The 20,019-nt window shown below is 35.4% G+C and overlaps 1 protein-coding gene across 2 annotated transcripts in view; it reads right to left on the bottom strand.

The window, feature by feature from the left end:
- Positions 1 to 5,530: 5,530 nt before the first annotated feature.
- The window catches only part of MED6 (mediator complex subunit 6), a 58,503-nt gene continuing 44,014 nt past the window's right edge, over positions 5,531 to 20,019 (bottom strand). For both annotated transcript variants that reach the window (XM_041758447.1, XM_041758446.1), the window contains exons 6-8: positions 18,994 to 19,109; positions 6,544 to 6,571; positions 5,531 to 5,940 (exon numbers count right to left, since the gene is read on the bottom strand). In XM_041758447.1, coding sequence (XP_041614381.1) covers positions 5,810 to 5,940; positions 6,544 to 6,571; positions 18,994 to 19,109 — 275 coding nt within the window. In that variant the 3' untranslated portion in view covers positions 5,531 to 5,809. The remainder of the gene's footprint in view (positions 5,941 to 6,543; positions 6,572 to 18,993; positions 19,110 to 20,019) is intronic.

Below are 20,019 nucleotides of genomic sequence, written 5' to 3'. Positions count from 1 at the left end.
AAAGTAATACAGTGGTTGCCAGCATCTGGGGGAAAGGGAAAAGAGGAGTTATTGTTTAACAAGTATGGAGTTTCAGTTTGGGATGATGAAAAAGTTCTGGAGATGGATGGCAACCATAGCATGATAACATGAATGTACTTAATGCCACTCAACTATATACTTAAAAACTGTTAAAATGGTAAATTTCATGTTATTTATATTTTAGCATAATTTTTAAAGAAGGTATAAGACTGAAAAGAAACAAAACTGCTTATTCCCAGATGACATTATCATGGATGTAGAAAATCCTAAGCAATGTACAAAAAAAACCCCACCACAACTAATAACTGAACTTAGTAAAGTAACAGGCTACAGGGTCAAATACACACACAAACAACCCACCTATACATCTATACAGTAAGGTAAACAAATGTAAATTAAAACTTTCAAGTAAATTTTAAAAGTTATTTAAAAATTTTTTAAATAGCATAAAAAATGTATGTCTCAGAGTAAATTTAACAAAACATGTACAAGACCTGTACTCTCAAAACTCTGAGAGAAATTAAAGAAAATCTAAATGAAGAAATATAGCATGTCTGTGGTTCTGAAGATGTAATACTGGTAAAATGTCAGTCCTCCCCAAATTGATCTGTTGGTTATTCCCTACCAAATAGACCACTCCTGAATGTGAAATGTAAAATAATGGAGCTTCTAAATAGACATAGGATCACATCTCCATAAACTCAATGAGAAGAAAAACCTCAAATAAGACACAAAAAAGTATTAACAATAAAGGAAAAGACTGATAAACTGAGCTACATTAAAATTAAGAACTTCTGTTCATTTTTAGGCTACCATCAAGAGAGTAAAAAGGCAAGCCAGAATGGAAAAAAATACACTTAAACACAATATACATAAGGGGTAAAAGTAAGACTCTTATCCAATGCATACCAAGAATGATTATGACTCTATAAGACAAAGACAAAACAACAAAAAACCCAAAAACGACGAAAACAACCCAAGAAAAACGTACAAAAGACAAACTTCACAAAAACAGACATTCAAATCACCAATAATAACGAAAGGACGCTTAATGTCATCAATACCAGGAAATACAATTTTCAGCCTCAACAACACACATCAGAATGACCAAATTTTTCTTTAATTGACAGTATCAAGGGTCAACCAAGGTGGAGAACAACAGAAACTCTCATAAACTGCTGATGAGAGTATAAACTGACACAGCAACTTTGGAAAATATTTTAGCATTATCAATGTAAGTAGTATAATGGCATACGCAGCAATTCGAGTAAAACAATAACATGAACAGCATATGTACACTGTTACTAGTTTCCTAGGGTTGCTAAAACAAAGTACCACAAACTTTAAAGCAAAATAAATTTGTCTCAAAGTTCTGAAGGCTACATGTCCAAAATCAAGGTGTCAATGGGGCCATGCTCCTCCTGAAACCTATAATTTTTCCTTGCTTCTTCCTAGCTTCTGGTGAATTGCTGGCAAGCTCTGGCATTCCTAGACGTGTAGATGAATGAATCGCTCCATCTTCACATGGTGTCGTTCTCCCTTTGTCTCTTCACATGGCCTTCTTGTTTTTTTTTGTAAGGACATCAGTCATATTGGATTAGGGGCTGAGCCTAATTAAGATTAGCATGACCTCATCTTGACTAATTATATATGCAATGGCCCTATTTCCAAATAAGGTCACATTCTGAGGTACTGGGGGACAGACACACAATTCAGCCGACGATATACAAAAGTACAAGAAATTTTTAAAGGCAATTTTTCATAATAGCCCAAAACTGTAACAAATGTCTACTACCATCAAAATACACTTTAAAAGCTGTAATATATTTATGTAAAGGACTACTACACAGAAATGAAAATAACATGAAACAACTTTGATGAACCTCACAAACATTAAACAAAAGAAGACATACACGAAACACTGAATCCATTTACATCAAAAATAAAAGGCAATCAAAAAATACACTTATTTAGAGACAGTTACATGGTAAAAATTTAAAGAAAATAAGTGATTAACCATAAAACTAGAATAAGGGTGAACTCTGATCAGAAGGACAAGTGTTGTGATTAAGAGAGGACATAATGGAGATGCTGGGGTCCTGGCAAAGTTCAAATTTTTTTACTTGCATGATGATTCACACAGGTATAATAAGCTGTACTCTATTATTTGGACTACTTTTCTGTAAGTGATATTTCATAATGTAGTTGAAAGAAAAGGAGCTTTGCTGGCAAAATACCTGAAGCAAACATGACAAAGAATACCTTTATGTTACAAGTTCATGCACTTTTAAATACATGGAAAATACGCAAAGTGCAAAATTTTATAAAATATGTTGCCTTTTGTAGAAGAGGGGAAATGAGAAAATATCTATTCCTTTGTAGAAAAGAAATCTGGTAAAGGTAAACTACAGGCTAACTGGTTATTCTAGGGCAGTAGGAATGAGGTGGAAAAGACAGAAGAAATGAATGGGGGTGAGAAAGAAGGGGTGTGGTACTGAGAATCTCTTTTGGACAGCTCTGACATTTAGAGCCACGTTATTATCTCAGACACCTCAAAACAATACTAGAACAACAACAAAGCAGAAAGAATCAGTAAGATGAAGGGGAAAACTAAAATGGAATTCAAAACAGAACCAAATGAAATGAACCATTTAATGAGTGACTAATGTAATCACAATGAAGAGGGGAAAAAAATTAACCCAAATAATTTTTAAACACAATGTCTGAACTATATATATCATCTTTGAGCTAAAGACAAAAAGAACGCTAAGCAAATACCGAGCTCTTACATTAGGTTTCTTTTTTGCAGTAGTATAGGTTAGCAATTCTAAAACTTTGTTATTCTAGGATTAAGCAAATTAAGAACATTACAAAGAAAAGAAACCAGAATTGTTATCAATGTGGAAGAGAATTATAAATATGGAAGAGAACAGTGAACTCAGTGGTCATGGACTGCAATTGATGGTATCAATGTGAATTGATGGCTTTTTATATACAGACAATAGACAGATACTGATGTATGTGGATGTACTACATATTCACTCACATATGTATGTCTATATCTATTTCCTTATTGTCAACTGAGAAGACCTAGTATGAACGACATGCCAGTAGCAAATGAGCACAGAGAGCACACAGATCTTGGGTTTCCAAATGCATTTTCCACCAAAAGGTCTGAGACATCTTTAGAGAAATGGCTGACTACAGGGTTGGGGTAAGCCTGAAATATCTTACTGTGCCAAAACATAAAGAAAATGCTCAATAAATGACAGGGTCATTTCAAAAGGACAGAGGAATCAGCCTGAAAGGGCACCTACTGGTCCAATCTGAGACAATGTGAGCATCAATGCAAATAATCATAGTAAAGAAATATAACTTGTTGAATATGTTAAGAATACAAGAGTCCACAAGCCCACAATCATGTAAATAAGCTGGGAAGAAAGGAAAGCTATTCTTTATAGCAAAAAACAAACTAAAAAAACAAACAAAACAATATAGAAGAAATGATGGAATTAGAAAATGGACATTTGGCAACCATTACAGTAATAAATGACTCAGGGAAAAATGACCAATGGATGCTTTTACTGGGTAAAAGGTTGAGGAATAATAGGGAATTTATGAGCCTTACACTATTTCCCTCACATGATACCTATGAATTACAAAAGGAAAAATAGTAACTTTACAATGGAGTAACTTAACAAACACTACCTTATCCAAGAGATCAAAGTTAACGGTGCCCAATGGGGCAAATTGACAGCATGTGCCTCCGTACGTACCTTTTCATGGTATTCCTGACAAAAGTGAGTGAAGTGAATTTAATCATGAAAATATATCAAAGAAACTCAAATTGAAAGACAGTGAACAAAATAACTGGCCTAAATCCTTTAAATATCAAGTCATGAAAAACAAGGAAGATTAAAGAACTGCTAAATAAATTTGTATATATTTATTGAAAATATTTCAAAGAAGCCCAAATTGAAAGACAGTGAACAAAATAACTGGCCTAAATCCTTTAAATATCAAGTCATGAAAAACAAGGAAGATTAAAGAACTGGTCCATATCAAAGGAGACTAAATACATTAGACAACTAAATCCAATGCATAATTCAAGATATTCTTTTGCTGTGAATTTATTATTTTGCTGTAATTTCTTGGCACTACTGGCAAGATCTAAATAATCTACAGATTAGGTAGTAATATCATGCCAGCTTAATTTTGATAATTGTACTGTGGTTATGTAAGAGTCTGTCCTTGATTTTAGGATATACACACTATAGCACTTAGGGAATATGGGCCTTATGATATGTGTAATATATATATATATGTATGTGTATATATATACATATATATGGGTGAACTATATATATATATATATAGAGAGAGAGAGAGAGAGGAATATATAGAGAGCAATAAATAGAAAGGCAGTGATAAAGCAATCGACAGTAAGAGAGGAAAGAAAGAAAAAACACAAATAGAAAAATGTTAATAAAAAAAAAAAAAAAAAAGAAAAATGTTAATATATGGGGAATTTGGGCAAAAGATATATATGTAGGATTTTTTATACTATTCCTGCAAATTTTCTATAGCTTGAAATTATGTCAAAATAAGAAGCTAAAACTCTTACCATACAAAAAAATCAGATAGTTCATGAAAGCAAAATCAAAGATGAGAAATTATTCAATCACTTAAAATATTTTTTGCTACTTAATTGACACTAAAAACAAAAATGACAATTATTCAGTAGTAGCCAGAAAAACCAGTTGAGGGATCCCTGGGTGGCGCAGCGGTTTGGCGCCTGCCTTTGGCCCAGGGCACGATCCTGGAGACCCAGGATCGAATCCCACATCGGGCTCCCTGCATGGAGCCTGCTTCTCCCTCTGCCTATGTCTCTGCCCTGCCCCCTCTCTCTGTGACTATCATAAATAAATAAATAAAAATTAAAAAAAAAAAAAATTTGAAAAACCAGTTGACAATATGAACTGAAGAGTTAAAAAAAAAGGGAGAGAGACAGAAGAGATTTCAAATTCCAATGATTCTACTAGTGGGACTCTATCCTAAAGGAAAAACACAAAATACTGAAAAGTCATTATACACAAATGTGATCACTATAGTCCTAAGTAGGATACAGGGAGAGCTTAAAGAAAACAGTCACTCACGGAAACTATTCAGTCACTAAAAAGTCTATGAAAACTAAGTAAACATGGAGAAGTACTTACAAAAGACATAGTTATACGATAAAAGTAAAATTCCATGAACAGAATAATTACAAACTACAGTTTTTAAAATGTGCACAAAGAAACTTCACAACACTGTTATAGTAGTAGGGGGACGTTTTTCCCTTTTATCTTTCAAATTGTCAGTAACTATTATTTTAATACTGAGAAGTACACAACTAACAAAAGAAAAAATGAGATTAGTTCCTCCTTTCACCTTAATCCTTTGTGTTTTACAAAGTGCATCCGGAAACATTTCAGCAAGAGAAATAAGGGGGAAAAGTCATGATAAAGTGATTTATACAAAGATCTTTATTTTATTTTTGGATGTATATAGCAGTATACATTTGAGTAAGGAGGCTGCTCAAGTCCAGTAGGGGAAAGGTTACAAAACATACATAAAAAATATTCATATCAAAAGCATGAGGATCCTTACATCCTTTCTTAAAGAACAAACACATTCATACAAATGGAAGGATTGTGGTAAAGAATTTTAAAGTTCAAGAGCCTGTCACAGTAATGAGGTATCAATAATGGGCAAGAGGAGTCTTGCAAGCTTCTCTCCTATCCATTGCTCACTGAAGTCTCATTCGTTTTTCAGGGGGGCCTTTGGTGCTCACTATCTGTTGGACGTTCTTTGTGGTCTCCTTCTCCTCAGATTTTACCGTTTCTGGTATAGGTTCTGCCTCTTTTTTTGTCTGATCCACTAGACATCAAAAGCAGGTATTTTTGGAAGGGAGAGGAAAGTGAAGGGATGAGATCAATTTAGACAACAATGTGAACGGTTCAGGCTCAAGTTCATTTAGAATTGCCTATCTCAAGTTCTAAATTTAGCTGTTCCATCAGGCAAATATATAAGAACCTATTTACAAACCTAAAAACCTATAACCCAGGAAAATTTGTGATTGTAGACAGAAACACATGATATTTAAATAAGACAATATGCATAAACAAGATACATAGTCTTTCCCAGGCTGAACAGATATTTCAATACCTGTTTTCAATGATGAAATAGAACACCTTTTTTCATACTGAGATTTGAACTAAAAACAAACTCAAATCACCTCGGCCTCTCCACACCTGCTCAATACTTACTCTTCCACTTGAATTAATCTTCTAAATACTAATACCACTATCACAGAAGCATCATCTTTTGGTAGTTCAGCAGATCTCAAAAATTAGGACTAATGAATTACCATAAAGGTCTAGAAGGACAAAAGGACCACAGTTCATCTTACATGCTACAGTTGTTACTGAGTTAAACAAACTGGTTTTATTTCAAGTTTAATAAGAATATCGGGAACCATACCTGGGACAGGCTTTTCTCCAGACTTTTGCTATAATTTTAAAAAAAGGAGGGGGGAGGAAAAAATAGGGCAGGTTAGCAAAGTTTTCTTCTTCTTGACTTCATAATTCTTATTAAAATTATACATTCATTCAAATTATATTAAAAATGACTCCATAAAGAGAAACTACTATTCCCATACCATAAAGAGTAAATTTATCATTTTCTACTTATTTCTTTGTTCCAGAAAAGACACAAAACCATAACTAGAACAAAAAGAGTCAAACATAAACAATCCTCCCTTGAACATCTATCTACATAGCCCTGTGCCTCTGCATCCAGGCTGTAATGCTTTACAAAAAGTAAGTAAAATCCAATGGGAGAGAATAATGGAGTCTTTCAAAATTCCAGAGGCTTATTTGTTTAGGAGATAATGAACTTGAAGAAAGCAGAATGAAATACAGAAGAACACTCCAACTTTTAAAGTTGGCATGTATGGGAAGCAAAGAGGGAAAAAAAAAAGTATTTTTCTATGAACGTAAGGCTTCTGATGAAAGTACTATTAAAAATCGAAGTATAGGAAAGAAATGATGAGGGGATCATGAGTCAGGAAAAAGATCAGATCCTCCCCTTCTGTAGAGCAGTTCTTTTATCCAATTATTGTCATCTCCCTTTTCCTATTAACTTAAATGCTTTAAAACACTGTCCTCCTTCTCCATCCTCAAGGATCACAACTTACTCTTCACTTGCAGCCAATGACTCTATATCCCGTTTTTTAAATAAGAATGTCAACACCCCAAGTTCCCTCCCATCTAACTCCTTCAAACTTATTATTCCTTTACCCATACACACATACATAAATACACACACACAGTAGCTTTATAGACTTCTCCAACATCCCAAAAGAAAAATGTTTTACTTTTAAGGTTAATGTTTCCAGGTATTTTCTGAATTTCTTTCTGAATTTACATGCCCTCCCTAAGCTTTCTCAATTCCTAGGACTAAAGACTACAAAATCTCCTGATATCACATGTTCCAGATTCATGCTATCAACTGTGTACCAGCCCATTCCAACTGCAAGTTCTGGGATTACACTTTTTAAAAAATATATATATATATTTTATGGAAGTTCGATTTGCCAACATACAGCATAACATCCAGTGCTCATCCCGTCAAGTGCTCCTCTCAGTGCCTGTCACCCAGTCACCCCATCGCCCCCACCCGCCTCCCCTTCCACTACCCCTTGTTCATTTCCCAGAGTTAGGAGTCTCTTATTGGGAACATTACACTTAATAAGAACAAAATTCAGCTCCATATTATCCACTATACAGAAAAGATTAACATAGAAAGCCCAAGGCTGCTATCCTTAGGCCAGCTTGCAAGGCTGGCTCTTGCTAATGACTAGGAACTTGGATTTCAGAAGGTTCCCATCATTCCCTGATAGTGGTGGCTCACTGTGTTTAGACTGTACAACACTGTTAATGCTGAATATTTACCTCCCTTCCAGGAATGTGAATTTTGGTATGAGCTAGATAGAGTACCTACATGATGAACCCTCTTCCCTCTACCAAAAAAAAAAACATGAGCACCAAGTCTCTCCTGGATTTCCTTGGGCAAAAATACCACACACATATTGCCTCATTTTCACTGTTAAAAGAAGAATGCATTTTGTGTAATTCCTAATGGGAAACTGAGGATATAAGCCTGCACATGGCTCCTCCAGACTCTACTTGTCTTTTTCCTTAAATCTGGCTGTACATCCTTACTATGTCACTGTAATAAATCCAGTGAGTCCTTTAAGCAAATCTCCAAACATGAAGGTGCTCATGGTAACCTCCAACACACCTACCTTATCACATATCCTATGAACATATTAGGATTTAAGCATGTCTAAAGTAATCTGAAGGAACAAAGAATTTTTTCTTACTTTATAACAGGAGAGAAATACCTGGCATAACACTGAGGAAGTGAGAAATTGAGAGGGAGTTTTATTATCTGCTACTGAATCATTTGAACTATACTGGACACTGGACTTTATCTGAACATTTGAATAATGTCGTTATGTACCTAATGCACTCTCTCATCTTTTCTAGTGAATACTGTCAGACAAACTAATAGGATATGATTTCAGATAGAAGAGTAGAATGGGGGCACCTTTCTGACAAAATTTAATTAGTAACCTTGTGATAAACCTAGCTAAATACTACGGTTTTCTAGCAGTTTCTGAAAGTAGCACTGAAAAGACATTCACTGTAAAAGGACCTGAACTCCCATCACATCAGTATCAGTGTAACTTTCAGTAGTAATGAGAATTAAAATATGGAAAAAGGAATTCCAAGGAAGCAGGCAAGACTTTTCTAATATTCTTTTAAGCACTTCTCATAGGGGTAACCCAGAAGCTCAACTGTCAAATACAATAGATGAGTAAGAAGTCCTGAGCTACAAATAGTTCTGGGAGATACAATGGGTAAAGAGAGTTTGTAGGAGACTTCAAGTAAACCAAGAATCTATTTTCTTCTCTAGATCTGAGAAACGTTTTGGGTAGAAGGAGCAAAGGGATTAACAATTCTAGAGAGAGCTATCTTTCTCCTAGTTCTGTTATACAGAGTTAGACATTCTCTTTGGGAGTTGGCTTTGGCCCTTGGACGGTTAAAAGAAGGTGGGGGCTCTAGAAAATGACAGTTGACGTAGGACTCCGGCTAAAACTTTAAAAGAAAAATGGGGGCACCCGGGTGAATCAGTGGGCTGAGCATCTAACTCCTGGCTTTGGCTCAGGTAGTGATCTCATGGGTTGTGAGATCAAGCCCTGTGTCAGCCTCCACACTCAGTGGGGAGTCTCCTTGAGATTCTCACCCTCTCCCTCAACCCCCTACCCCACGCGCCCCTGTACATGAATGCATGCTCTTTTTCGCTCTCTAAAATAAATAAATCTTGAAAGATAAATGAAAGATAAAACATAAAAACCTCACTAAAATGATAATGCAGTCTACAACCTGCTTCAAAATAATTGGAAGTAGAGAAAGAAGACACAAAACAAGACTGGCCACGTTTGACAATTGTTGGAGCCAGGTAACAGGCATATGGGGGTTTTGTTCTTAATTATTCTTTCATATATTATTTTAAATTTCTAAAATGTTTTGCTTTAAGATTCAAGAGAGTCTTTGAGTTTTCTACACGGTCCAGCCTAGCTCATCAGGATACGAAAACATATGGGATTTAAGGTCAGAAAAAAAAGGCCATTTGGCTGGAAATACCTAAGAACCCAGGCACAGCAATAAGCTACTAAATGCTATGGAGACTGACTGATGAAAATAGAACCCTTAACAGTTAATATTTAAAGCACAACCTGTTTCTTTTCCTATATTCTAAATTTTAGTTATCAATCAAAACCAAGTCTAAATCTAAGCTTGATCCAAATCGGCAAAGTCGTCAAACTTTCACCCTTTGCAGACATGATACTCTCTATGTAGAAAACCCAAAAGACTCCACTCCAAAATTGCTAGAACTCCTCAAGCAACTCAGCAAAGTCGCAGGATATGAAATCAATGCACAGAAGTCAGCTGCATTTCTATACACTAACAATGAGGCAGAAGAAAGAGAAATCAAGGAATCGATACCATTTACAACTGCACCAAAAACTTTAAGATACCTGGAAATAAACCTAACAAAAGAGGTAAAGGATCTAAAATTTCTATGCCACCCAGAGCAATCTACACATTCAGTGCAATTCCTACCAAATACCGTCAACATTTTTCATAGAGCTGGAACAAACAATCCTAAAATTTGTGTGGAACCAGAAAAGACCTCAAATAGCCAAAGCAGTGTCAGAAAAAAAAAAACAAAATTGGAGGAATCACAATTCCGAACTGCAAGCTGTATTACAAAGTTGCATCATCAAGACAGAATGGTAGTACTGGCACAGAAACAGAAACATAGATCAGTGGAACAAAATAGAGAACCCAAAAATGGACCCTCAATTCTATGGTCAACTAATCTGTGGCAAAGCAGGAAAGAATATCCAATGGATAAAGGACAGTTTCTTTAACAAATGGTGGGAAAGTTGGACAGCCACATGCAGAAGAATGAAATTGGACCACTTTCCCACAAGATACACAAAAATAAATTCAAAATGGATGGAAGACCTAATATGAGACAGGAATCCATCAAAATCCTAGAGGAGACGGGGATCCCTGGGTGGCTCAGCGGTTTAGCACGTGCCTTTGGCCCAGGGCGCGATCCTGGAGTCCCGGGATCAAGTCCCGCATCGGGCTCCCAGCATGGAGCCTGCTTCTCCCTCTGCCTGTGTCTCTGCCTCTCTCTCTCTCTCTCTTTCTCTCTATCATGAATAAATTAAAAAAAAAAAAAAAAAAAAAAGAAAAATCTTTAAAAAAAAGAAAAAAGAGCTTCTTTCTTTAAAAAAAAAAAAAATCCTAGAGGAGAACAAAGGCAGCAACCTCTCTGACCTAGGCCACAACAACTTCTTGCTAGACAGGTCTCCAAAGGCAAGAGAAACAAAAGTAAAAATGAACTATTAGAACTTTATCAAGATATATAAAGCTTTTGCACAGCAAAGGAAATAGTCAACCAAACTAAAACAACCTCCTGAATGGGAGAAGATATTTGCAAATGTCTAATCAGATCAAAGGCTAGCATCCAAAATCTATAAAGAACTTATCAATCTCAATACCCCCCAAAAAATCCAGTCAAGAAATGGGCAGAAGGCATGAACAGACATTTCTCTAAAGAAGACACACAGGGACACCTGGGTGACTCAGTGGTTGAGCATCTGCTTTTGGCTCACGGCATGATCCTGGAGTCCTGGGATCAAGTCCTGCTTCTACCTCTGCCTGTGTATCTGCCTCTCTCTCTGTATCTCTCATGAATAAATAAATAAAATCTTAAAAAAAGAAAAGACATGCAAATAGCCAACAGACACATAAATAAATTATACTTATTTTAGAAAAGTTAAAAATAGAGCTACCCTACCACCCAGTAATTGCACTGCTAAGTATTTATCCAAAGGATATAAAAATAGTGATTCAAAGGGACACATGCACCCCAATGTTTATAGAAGCAATGTCCACAACAGCCAAAATAAAGAGCCCAGATGTCCACTGACTGATGATTAATAGATTAAGAAAATGTAGTGTGTGTATACAGAGTATGTATATGTGTCTGTATACAGAGTATGTGTGTGTGTACATATATATGTACACACACACATATATATATATATATGTACACACACACATACTATGGAACATTATTCAACCATCAAAAAGAATGAAATCTTGCCATTTACAATGATGTGGATGGAACTAGAGCATATTATGCTAAGCAAAATAAGTCAGCTACAGAAAGACAAATACCAGATGTTTTCATTCACATGTGGAATTTAAGAAATAAAACAGATGGATATAGGAGAAGGGTAGGAAAAATAAGATGAAAACAGGGAAACAAATCATAACAGACTCTTAATTACAGAAAACAAACTGAGGGCTGCTGGAGGGGAAGTGGGTGGGGTGATGGGATAATTGGTTGATGGTCATTAAGGAGGGCATTTGATGTAATGAGCACTGGGTGTCGTATGCAACTGATGAATCACTAAATTCCACTTTTGAAACTAATAATACACTATATGTTAAATTAAATTTTAATAGTAATAATAATAATAAATCTAAGCCTGAAGCCTCAGAATCATCCTTAATGCCAACCTCTCCAAATCCAATCACCAAATTTAGGCAATCCTAAATCTAAATATATCTTTAATCTATTTTCTTTTTTTTTTTTTTTTTAATTTTTTTTTTTTTATTTATTTATGATAGTCATACAGAGAGAAAGAGAGAGAGGCAGAGACACAGGCAGAGGGAGAAGCAGGCTCCATGCACCGGGAGCCTGACGTGGGATTCGATCCCGGGTCTCCAGGATCGCGCCCTGGGCCAAAGGCAGGCGCCAAACCGCTGCGCCACCCAGGGATCCCTCTTTAATCTATTTTCTATAGCCACATAATTAATTAGAGCTCTCTACAACCTAACTTCTCTGATTCCAAACACCACATTTTCCTAAGCATCCTCTACATTGTTACTGGTTGTCTTCCTAAGACATAAAACTATATTACTTCCTTGCAACTGTTTGGAAACAAGTCATGGGTCCCTACTGTTACCATCAATAGTTCTCACCTAGTCAGTGATAAGGGTCTAGAAGATGAGGTAGAAGGTATTTCTTTTTTTTTTTTTTTAAAGATTTTATTTATTTACTTATTCACAGAGACACAGAGAGAGAGGCAGAGACACAGGCAGAGGGAGAAGCAGGCTCCATGCAGGGAGCCCGACGTGGGACTCGATCCCGGGACTCCAGGATCACACCCTGGGCTGAAGGGGGCGCTAAACCACTGAGCCACCTGGGCTGCCCAGAAGACATTTCTATACTTAAGAGAGTATCTATTTTTTTTTTAATGTTTTATTCATTTGAGAGAAAGAGAGTGTGAGAGAGCAAGAGCAGGAGGGAGAGGGACAGAGAATGTGAAACAGACTCTACACTGAGCGCAAAGCCTAAGACAAGGCTCCATCACCTCATGACCACGAGATTAGGATCTGAGCCAAAACCAAGAGTCAGATGCTTAATTGACTCAGGCACTCCTAGAGCACTTAAGTCACTCAGGCACCCTTAGAGAGCATGTATTTTAAAATGAATATACAAAAATTGCTACTGCTTTGTCTGTAGTGATGATAGTTCAAATACTTCAAATTACTTAATGCAGCTAGAAACCTGTTATATTTATCCAAGTGGTTATGGATTTAAAATAACAAATATTTAAGTACTAAGCTACAGAATTAACCACAAATTCTTTTGTCTAGCATACAAAATCCTCAATCTAACCCTAACCATCTTTCATGTCTTGTATTTTTTCATTACTCTTCCCTACCACAATCACATAGAGTAAAATTTCAGAGTATTTTCTTGTTTCTACCTCACCCCCCACTCAGGTATATTGAGGTATAGCTGATATATAGAAACCGCACTTATTTAATGTGTACAATTTGATGAGTCTGGACATACACATATACCTGTGATATCATCATCACAATCAAGGTAATAAACACATCCATTACTTCCAAAAGATTCTTTATATTCCTATGATTTTAGGTTTTATTGTGTGCTAAGAACATGTCACAAAAAAATCCACTTTCTTACAGAGTTTTTAAGTGTTTAACGCCATCTATAGGCACTATGCTGTACAGCAGATCACTAGAACTTCTTACTCATCTTGTATAACTGAAACGTTATATCCATTTAACAATTCCCTATGCCCCCCCCCCCCCTCCATCCTCTGGCAACCACCACATTTTCTGCATCTGTTTGACTACTAAAGTTTGACTACTTCATATACCTCACATAAGTGGAATCATATGATACTCATCATTCTGCAACTGACTTACTTCTATTAACAGCATCTTCCAGGTCCTTCCATGATGTTGCAAATGGTACAATTTCCTTCTTTGTAAAGGCTGAATAATATTCCACTATATGTATACACCACAGTTTCTTTATTCATTTATCTGTGGTGGGACATCTGGGTTGTTTCCACATCTTGGCTATTGTGAATACTGCTGCAATAAATGTAAAAATGCTTGTATCCCAAATTTCAAGCTATACTACAAAGCTGTGGTAATCAAAGCAGTATGATTTTGGCATAAAAACAGACACATACATCAGTGGAACATAACAGTTCAAAGATCAACCACACATATACGGTCAATTAATTTACAACAAAGGGCCAAGAATATACAATGGAGAAAATGGGGAAAAGATGGTCTCTTCAATTAATGGTGTTGGGAAGACTGGCAACCACATGCAAAAGAATAAAACTAGACCACTATCTTACACCATACATAAAGATTAACTCAAAATGGATTAAAAACATGAACATGGGACCTGAAACCATAAAACCCTAGAAGAAAACAGGCTATTAGCTCCTTGACATCAGTCTTGGAGATAATTTTTTGGGTTTGATACCAAAAGCAAACCTATCAAAATCAAAAATAAACAAGTGGGACTACATCAAACTAAAAAGCTTCTGCACAGCAAAGAAAACCATCAACAAAATGAAAAGGCAACCTACGGAATGGGAAAAAATATTTACAAATATCTGATAAGGAGTTAATATCCAAAACATATAAAGAACTCCTACAACTCAATGCAGAACAACAAAACAAAAACCTCAAACAACCCAATTAAAAAATGAGCAGAGGAAATGAATAAATGTTTTTCCAAAGAAGACCTACATTACATTAAACAAGTACATTAAAAGGTGCTCAAGATTCTAATCATCAGGGAAATGCAAATCAAAACCACAATGAGATATCCCTTCACAAGTATTAGAATGACTATCATCAAAAAGACAAGAGATTATAAGTATTGGTGAGGATGTCAAGAGGGAACCCTGACACACTGCTGGTAGGAATGTAAACTGGTACAGCCAGTATGGCAAACAGTACAGAGGTTCCCAAAAAAATTAAAAATAGAAATACATGATCCAGCAAGCCCACTTACAAGTATCCAAAGGAAATGAAAACAAGATATTGGAGATAACTGCATTCCCATGTTTACTGCAGCATTATTCACAACAATAAGATATAGAAACAACCTACCATCTATTAAAAGATGAATGTATAAAGAAAATGTGGTATGAAATTGAATATTATTCAGCTATTAGAAAGCAGGAAATGCTGCCATTTGCAATAAAGATGAAACTTGAGGGCTATGTGAAATATACCAGAAAGAGAACATGAAATACTCTATGTATCACTTATATGTGGAATCTAAAAAGGCCACATTCATAAAGAGAGTAAAGTGATGGCTATCAGTGGCTTGAGTGGAGGTTGGCAGGAGAAATGGGAAAATGTTGGTCAAAAGGTGCAAACTTCCACTGATAACATAAATAAGTTCTGGGGATCCAATTACAGCATGGTGGCTATAGTTAATAACATATTATATACTCAAAAGTTGCTAAAAGAGTGAATCATAAATGATCTTGACACAAAAAAGAAATGGTAATTATGTGACGTGATGTGATAGAGGCTAGCTAATGCTATGGGGTCAGCTGACATTTTGCAATATATGTGTATCAAATCAACACACTGTATCTTAAATGTACATAATGCTATATACTAGTTATACCTCAATAAAGCTGAAAACAAAAACTTTATTACTAAGTATTTTTTGATGATACTGTAAATGAAATTTACCACAAAAACTGTATTACTAAGTATTTTTTAATGATACTGTAAATGGAATTTACCATCTTAAATATCTTTCTCAGGTAACTTTCTCAGATAATTTGTTGTCAGTATACAGAAAGGCAACCCATTTTTGAGTGACTGTGCATCTTGCAACTTTACTGAATTTGCTGATTAGTTCTAACAGCTTTTTAGTGGAATCTTTAAGGTTTGGTATGTAAAAAATCATATCAGGGGTCATGTAAAGAGACACTTTTACTTTTTTTCCTATTTGAATGCCTTGTATTTCTTTTTCTTGCCTAATTTCTCTAGTAGAACTTCCAGTACTATATTGAGTAGAACTGTGCAAAGTGGATACTGCTGTCCTCTTTCTGATTTTAGAGGAAAAACTGTTTTTCATCACTGAGTTTGTTAGCTGTGGGTTTATCACATATGGCTTTTATTATGTTGAGGCACATTCCTTTCTTATTGAGTATGTTGAATGTTTTTATCATAAGAGTGTTGAATTTTATCACATGCTCATCTGCATCTATTGAGATGATCGTGTGATTTTTAATCTTTGTTCTGATAATGCAGTATACCATCAAGATTGATTTCAGTTACGTTGCACTATCCTTGCATTTCAGGGATAAATCCCACTTGATCATGGTGCATGATTCTCTCAATGTGCTGGTAAATTTGGTTTGCTAGTATTTCATCAAGGATTTTTGGATCTGTATTCATCATAGATACTAAATATAGTAGCTTTCTTTTCTTGTAGTGTCTTTGTCTTTGGTATTAGATTAATGCCCTCATACAATGAATCTGGCAATGTTCCCTTCCTCTTCAATTTTTGAAAAAGAGTTTGAGAAGGATTGGTGTTAATTCTCATTTATTTAAATGTTGGTAGAATTTACCTACGAAGTCATCTGGTCCTAGACCTTTCTTCATGGAGAGGATTGTGATTACTAATTTAATCTCCCTACTCATTTTTGGTATGTTCAGATTTTGTTTCTTCATGATTCAGTCTGGGTTAAGTTGTACATTTCTAGGAATTTCTTAAGGTTTTCCAATTTTTTAACACATAATTAGATATGTCTCTTGTGATTCTTTTGTTTCCATCTCCTCTTTCATTTCTAATTTGAGTTTCCTCTCTTTGTTAATCTAGTTAAAAATGTGTCAATTTTGGGCAGCCCCGGTGGCTCAGTGGTTTAGCGCCACTTTCAGCCCAGGGCATGATCCTGGAGACCGAGGATCGAGTCCCATGTCAAGCTCCTTGCATGGAGCCTGCTTCTCCCTCTGCCTGTGTCTCTGCCGCTCTCTCTCTCTGTCTCTCATTAATAAATAAATAAAACCTTTAAAAAAGAAAAGTGTCAATTTTATCTTTACAAAACACCAACAGTTTCATTTTTTTCTAGAGTTTTTCTAGTCTATTTCATTTGTTTTTCAACTTATCTTTTTCATTTCCTTCCTTTTGCTAACTTGTATGTGAAAATTAAACAACACACTCCTAAACGACCAATGGGTCAAAGAAGAAATCAAAAAGGAAATCAGAAATTATCTGGAAAGAAATAAAAATGAAAACAAAATATACCAAAACTTACGGGATGCAACAAAAGCAGTACTAAGAGTAAAATTTATAGTAATAAATGCCTACATTAAAGAGAAAGAAAATTCTCAAATAAGTAATCTTAAATTTACAGATCAAGGAACTAGAAAAAGAACAACAAACTAAGGATTCCTGGTTTCTGAAAAATCTACCCATTATTATTATTAGTATGTCGACTAATTAATATGAATACTAATATCTCCATTAATACTCTTTCATATTTCTGGTTTTGTGTGTTGTTCTCATTTTCTACATCAGCACTATCCAAAAGAAATATGTGAGCCACAAATGCAAAATGGTAGTTACATTTTTTTACTCTGCACCCCCCCCTCTTTGAACCCAGTATGCACTATTTACAATATTTACACTATTATCACAGCTCAATTTAGACTGGCTGTGTTTCAAATGTTCTATAGTCACATGTGCCGAATGGATACTGTACTGTATAGGTCAAGGTGTTCTTCCCTCAGCCTCCCTCATATATACTACGTACTCGCTGAATGGTCAACCACAACTAACCTCCCACACTATCATGGTTGCTCATATCCCTACACACACTATAATTTATTTACTTATTTGACAGACACTATTTTATCTTCAAATGCAATTCATGAGAGTTCTCTAAATTGACTTCCCCGTCACACATTCCATTCTGACCTCCATTCCCTTCACCACATCACCATTCCAATAGCACATAACTCACACAGTGGAGTCAGGAAAAGGAGAAGGTGAGGCCTGTTCTAAAGTCATCCCAAAGTGTGAAAAATCTCATTTAATCTAAAACCAACCCGAAAATCTTAGTCCCCTCCTCCCACAAGAATAATAGTATACATGATCTTGTGTGTACAGCCCTGTATATATGAACTGAGACTAGGAGAATAACGTGCACATATTCCATCTCATACTTACTTCACTTCAGGAGCTCATTGAGTAGAATGGCAGGTGGATTTGCTATTACTATTACACTAAATAACATACTAGAATTCATATAACTTAATCACCAATATGATGGAAGTCTGTTTTTTACTCCTCCATTTATTATGCCAAACCCTTCACCTCAAATGTTCTGTTCTTTTTGTTACAGAAGTTTTTTGTTTTTTAAGTTTACTTATAATCTCTACAACCAGTGTGAGGCTCAAACTCACAACACTGAGAACAAGAGTCACATGCTCTACTGACAGAGCCAGCCAAGCACCACTTGTTAAAAAAGTTTTAACTAGTCTATCATTTAAGGACTTAGATATCTACTACATCAGGCTGAAAGGCAGCATACAGAATAAAAACAGCATGAGTTTCATATTCTAGTTTTTTTGTTTTGTTTTGTTTTTTTCACATTCTAGTTTAGTTACCATCTGTGACACTTTTAGCAACTTTGGAATGAGAATGCAGTCTTTATGAAGATTTAAAGAGAAAATAACCTTAAAGAGCATAAAACAGTGTTAATTCCATTCCCTTTGCCCACTTCTTCCATTAAGTCTTTGAAAACCTTTCCTTTGATTCAGAGACCCTTTTCTCTTCCCCAGAGACCATTTTTAACTAATGAAGAAAATAACTATTTTTAGGCCACATCTGAAACAGTTCTCAACTAAAAATAAATATTCCAGGAAAAAGTGTCAAATCAAAGTTAACCACATGCATTTTCATTACCTGCACAAATTTGGGTGGAAATTTCTGTCTAAGGTCTAGGAGTAAAGCATCCACACGTTGTCTCTGAAAAATAGAGCTTGGTTCTTCTTTCCTTTTGGCTTTAGGTTTGACTTTATCTATTAAAATATGAAGTCCAAATCAAAACACTGCCTAGTTTGGTGTCTTACATTTTACAAATCTTTATCCACCATGAATATACTCAAATGTCATTATTTTTAATGGCTGCTATTCCAAAGCTTATCCCTCCAAATAAATTAAATACAACATACAGAAACAAGTGTTCTTAACTCTTCGCTCTTAAACGAAGTTAACATTTTAACATTTAAAAAACTGATTAAGTTTTTTAAGGATACTTCAGTTTTAATATGTAAGCATAGATAGACATTAAAATTTTCAAGGCTAAAGTTTTCCATAATTACCTAAATCCTATGTCAAATGATGTTACCCCTCTACCTACTATTAAGAATAAATATATTTGGAAGATCATTCATCTCACAGGTCTGAATTCCATTTAAAGGCTACTTTTCCCTCAGTAATTTATTCTGAGTTGTTATTTCTCAAAGAAGGAAATTCAGAATATGGGTATACTGCTACAGACACATTTCCAGAATACAGAATACTTTTATTGTAAAATATGGTGCAGAACCAATAGCAGACTAGCAGCTATGGAAACTAGAGGTCCTGGCATCACAACAGGTAATAACATGGAAAGATCAGAAAATAAACTGGTCATCTGGAGATAAGGCTATAAAAGCATCTCCCCTACTTTGAAATACTAGGGAAATTGAGGTTCCAGATTTTAAGACACTCAACAGTTAGGTAAGCAGGATACATTAATCACTAATATCCTATGTTCCAAATATTTTATAACCTTGAATCAACTTACCAAAGATTAAGTTACCTACACATTAAAATTTGTCTGTTCCTATGGGAAAACTAGTGTTACCACATCTAGTTACAGGAACTGTAGCTATGACAGTGTCACCATCCTATGAAGTTTTCTTATCTAAAACACACCTAGAGGGG

Source organism: Vulpes lagopus, chromosome 6 (genome assembly GCF_018345385.1).
Source record: "Vulpes lagopus strain Blue_001 chromosome 6, ASM1834538v1, whole genome shotgun sequence".
In the NCBI taxonomy this organism is placed as follows: Eukaryota; Metazoa; Chordata; class Mammalia; order Carnivora; family Canidae; genus Vulpes; species Vulpes lagopus.
Note: the sequence above shows the minus strand (reverse complement) of the source record. Positions and strands in the feature narration are given on the sequence as shown.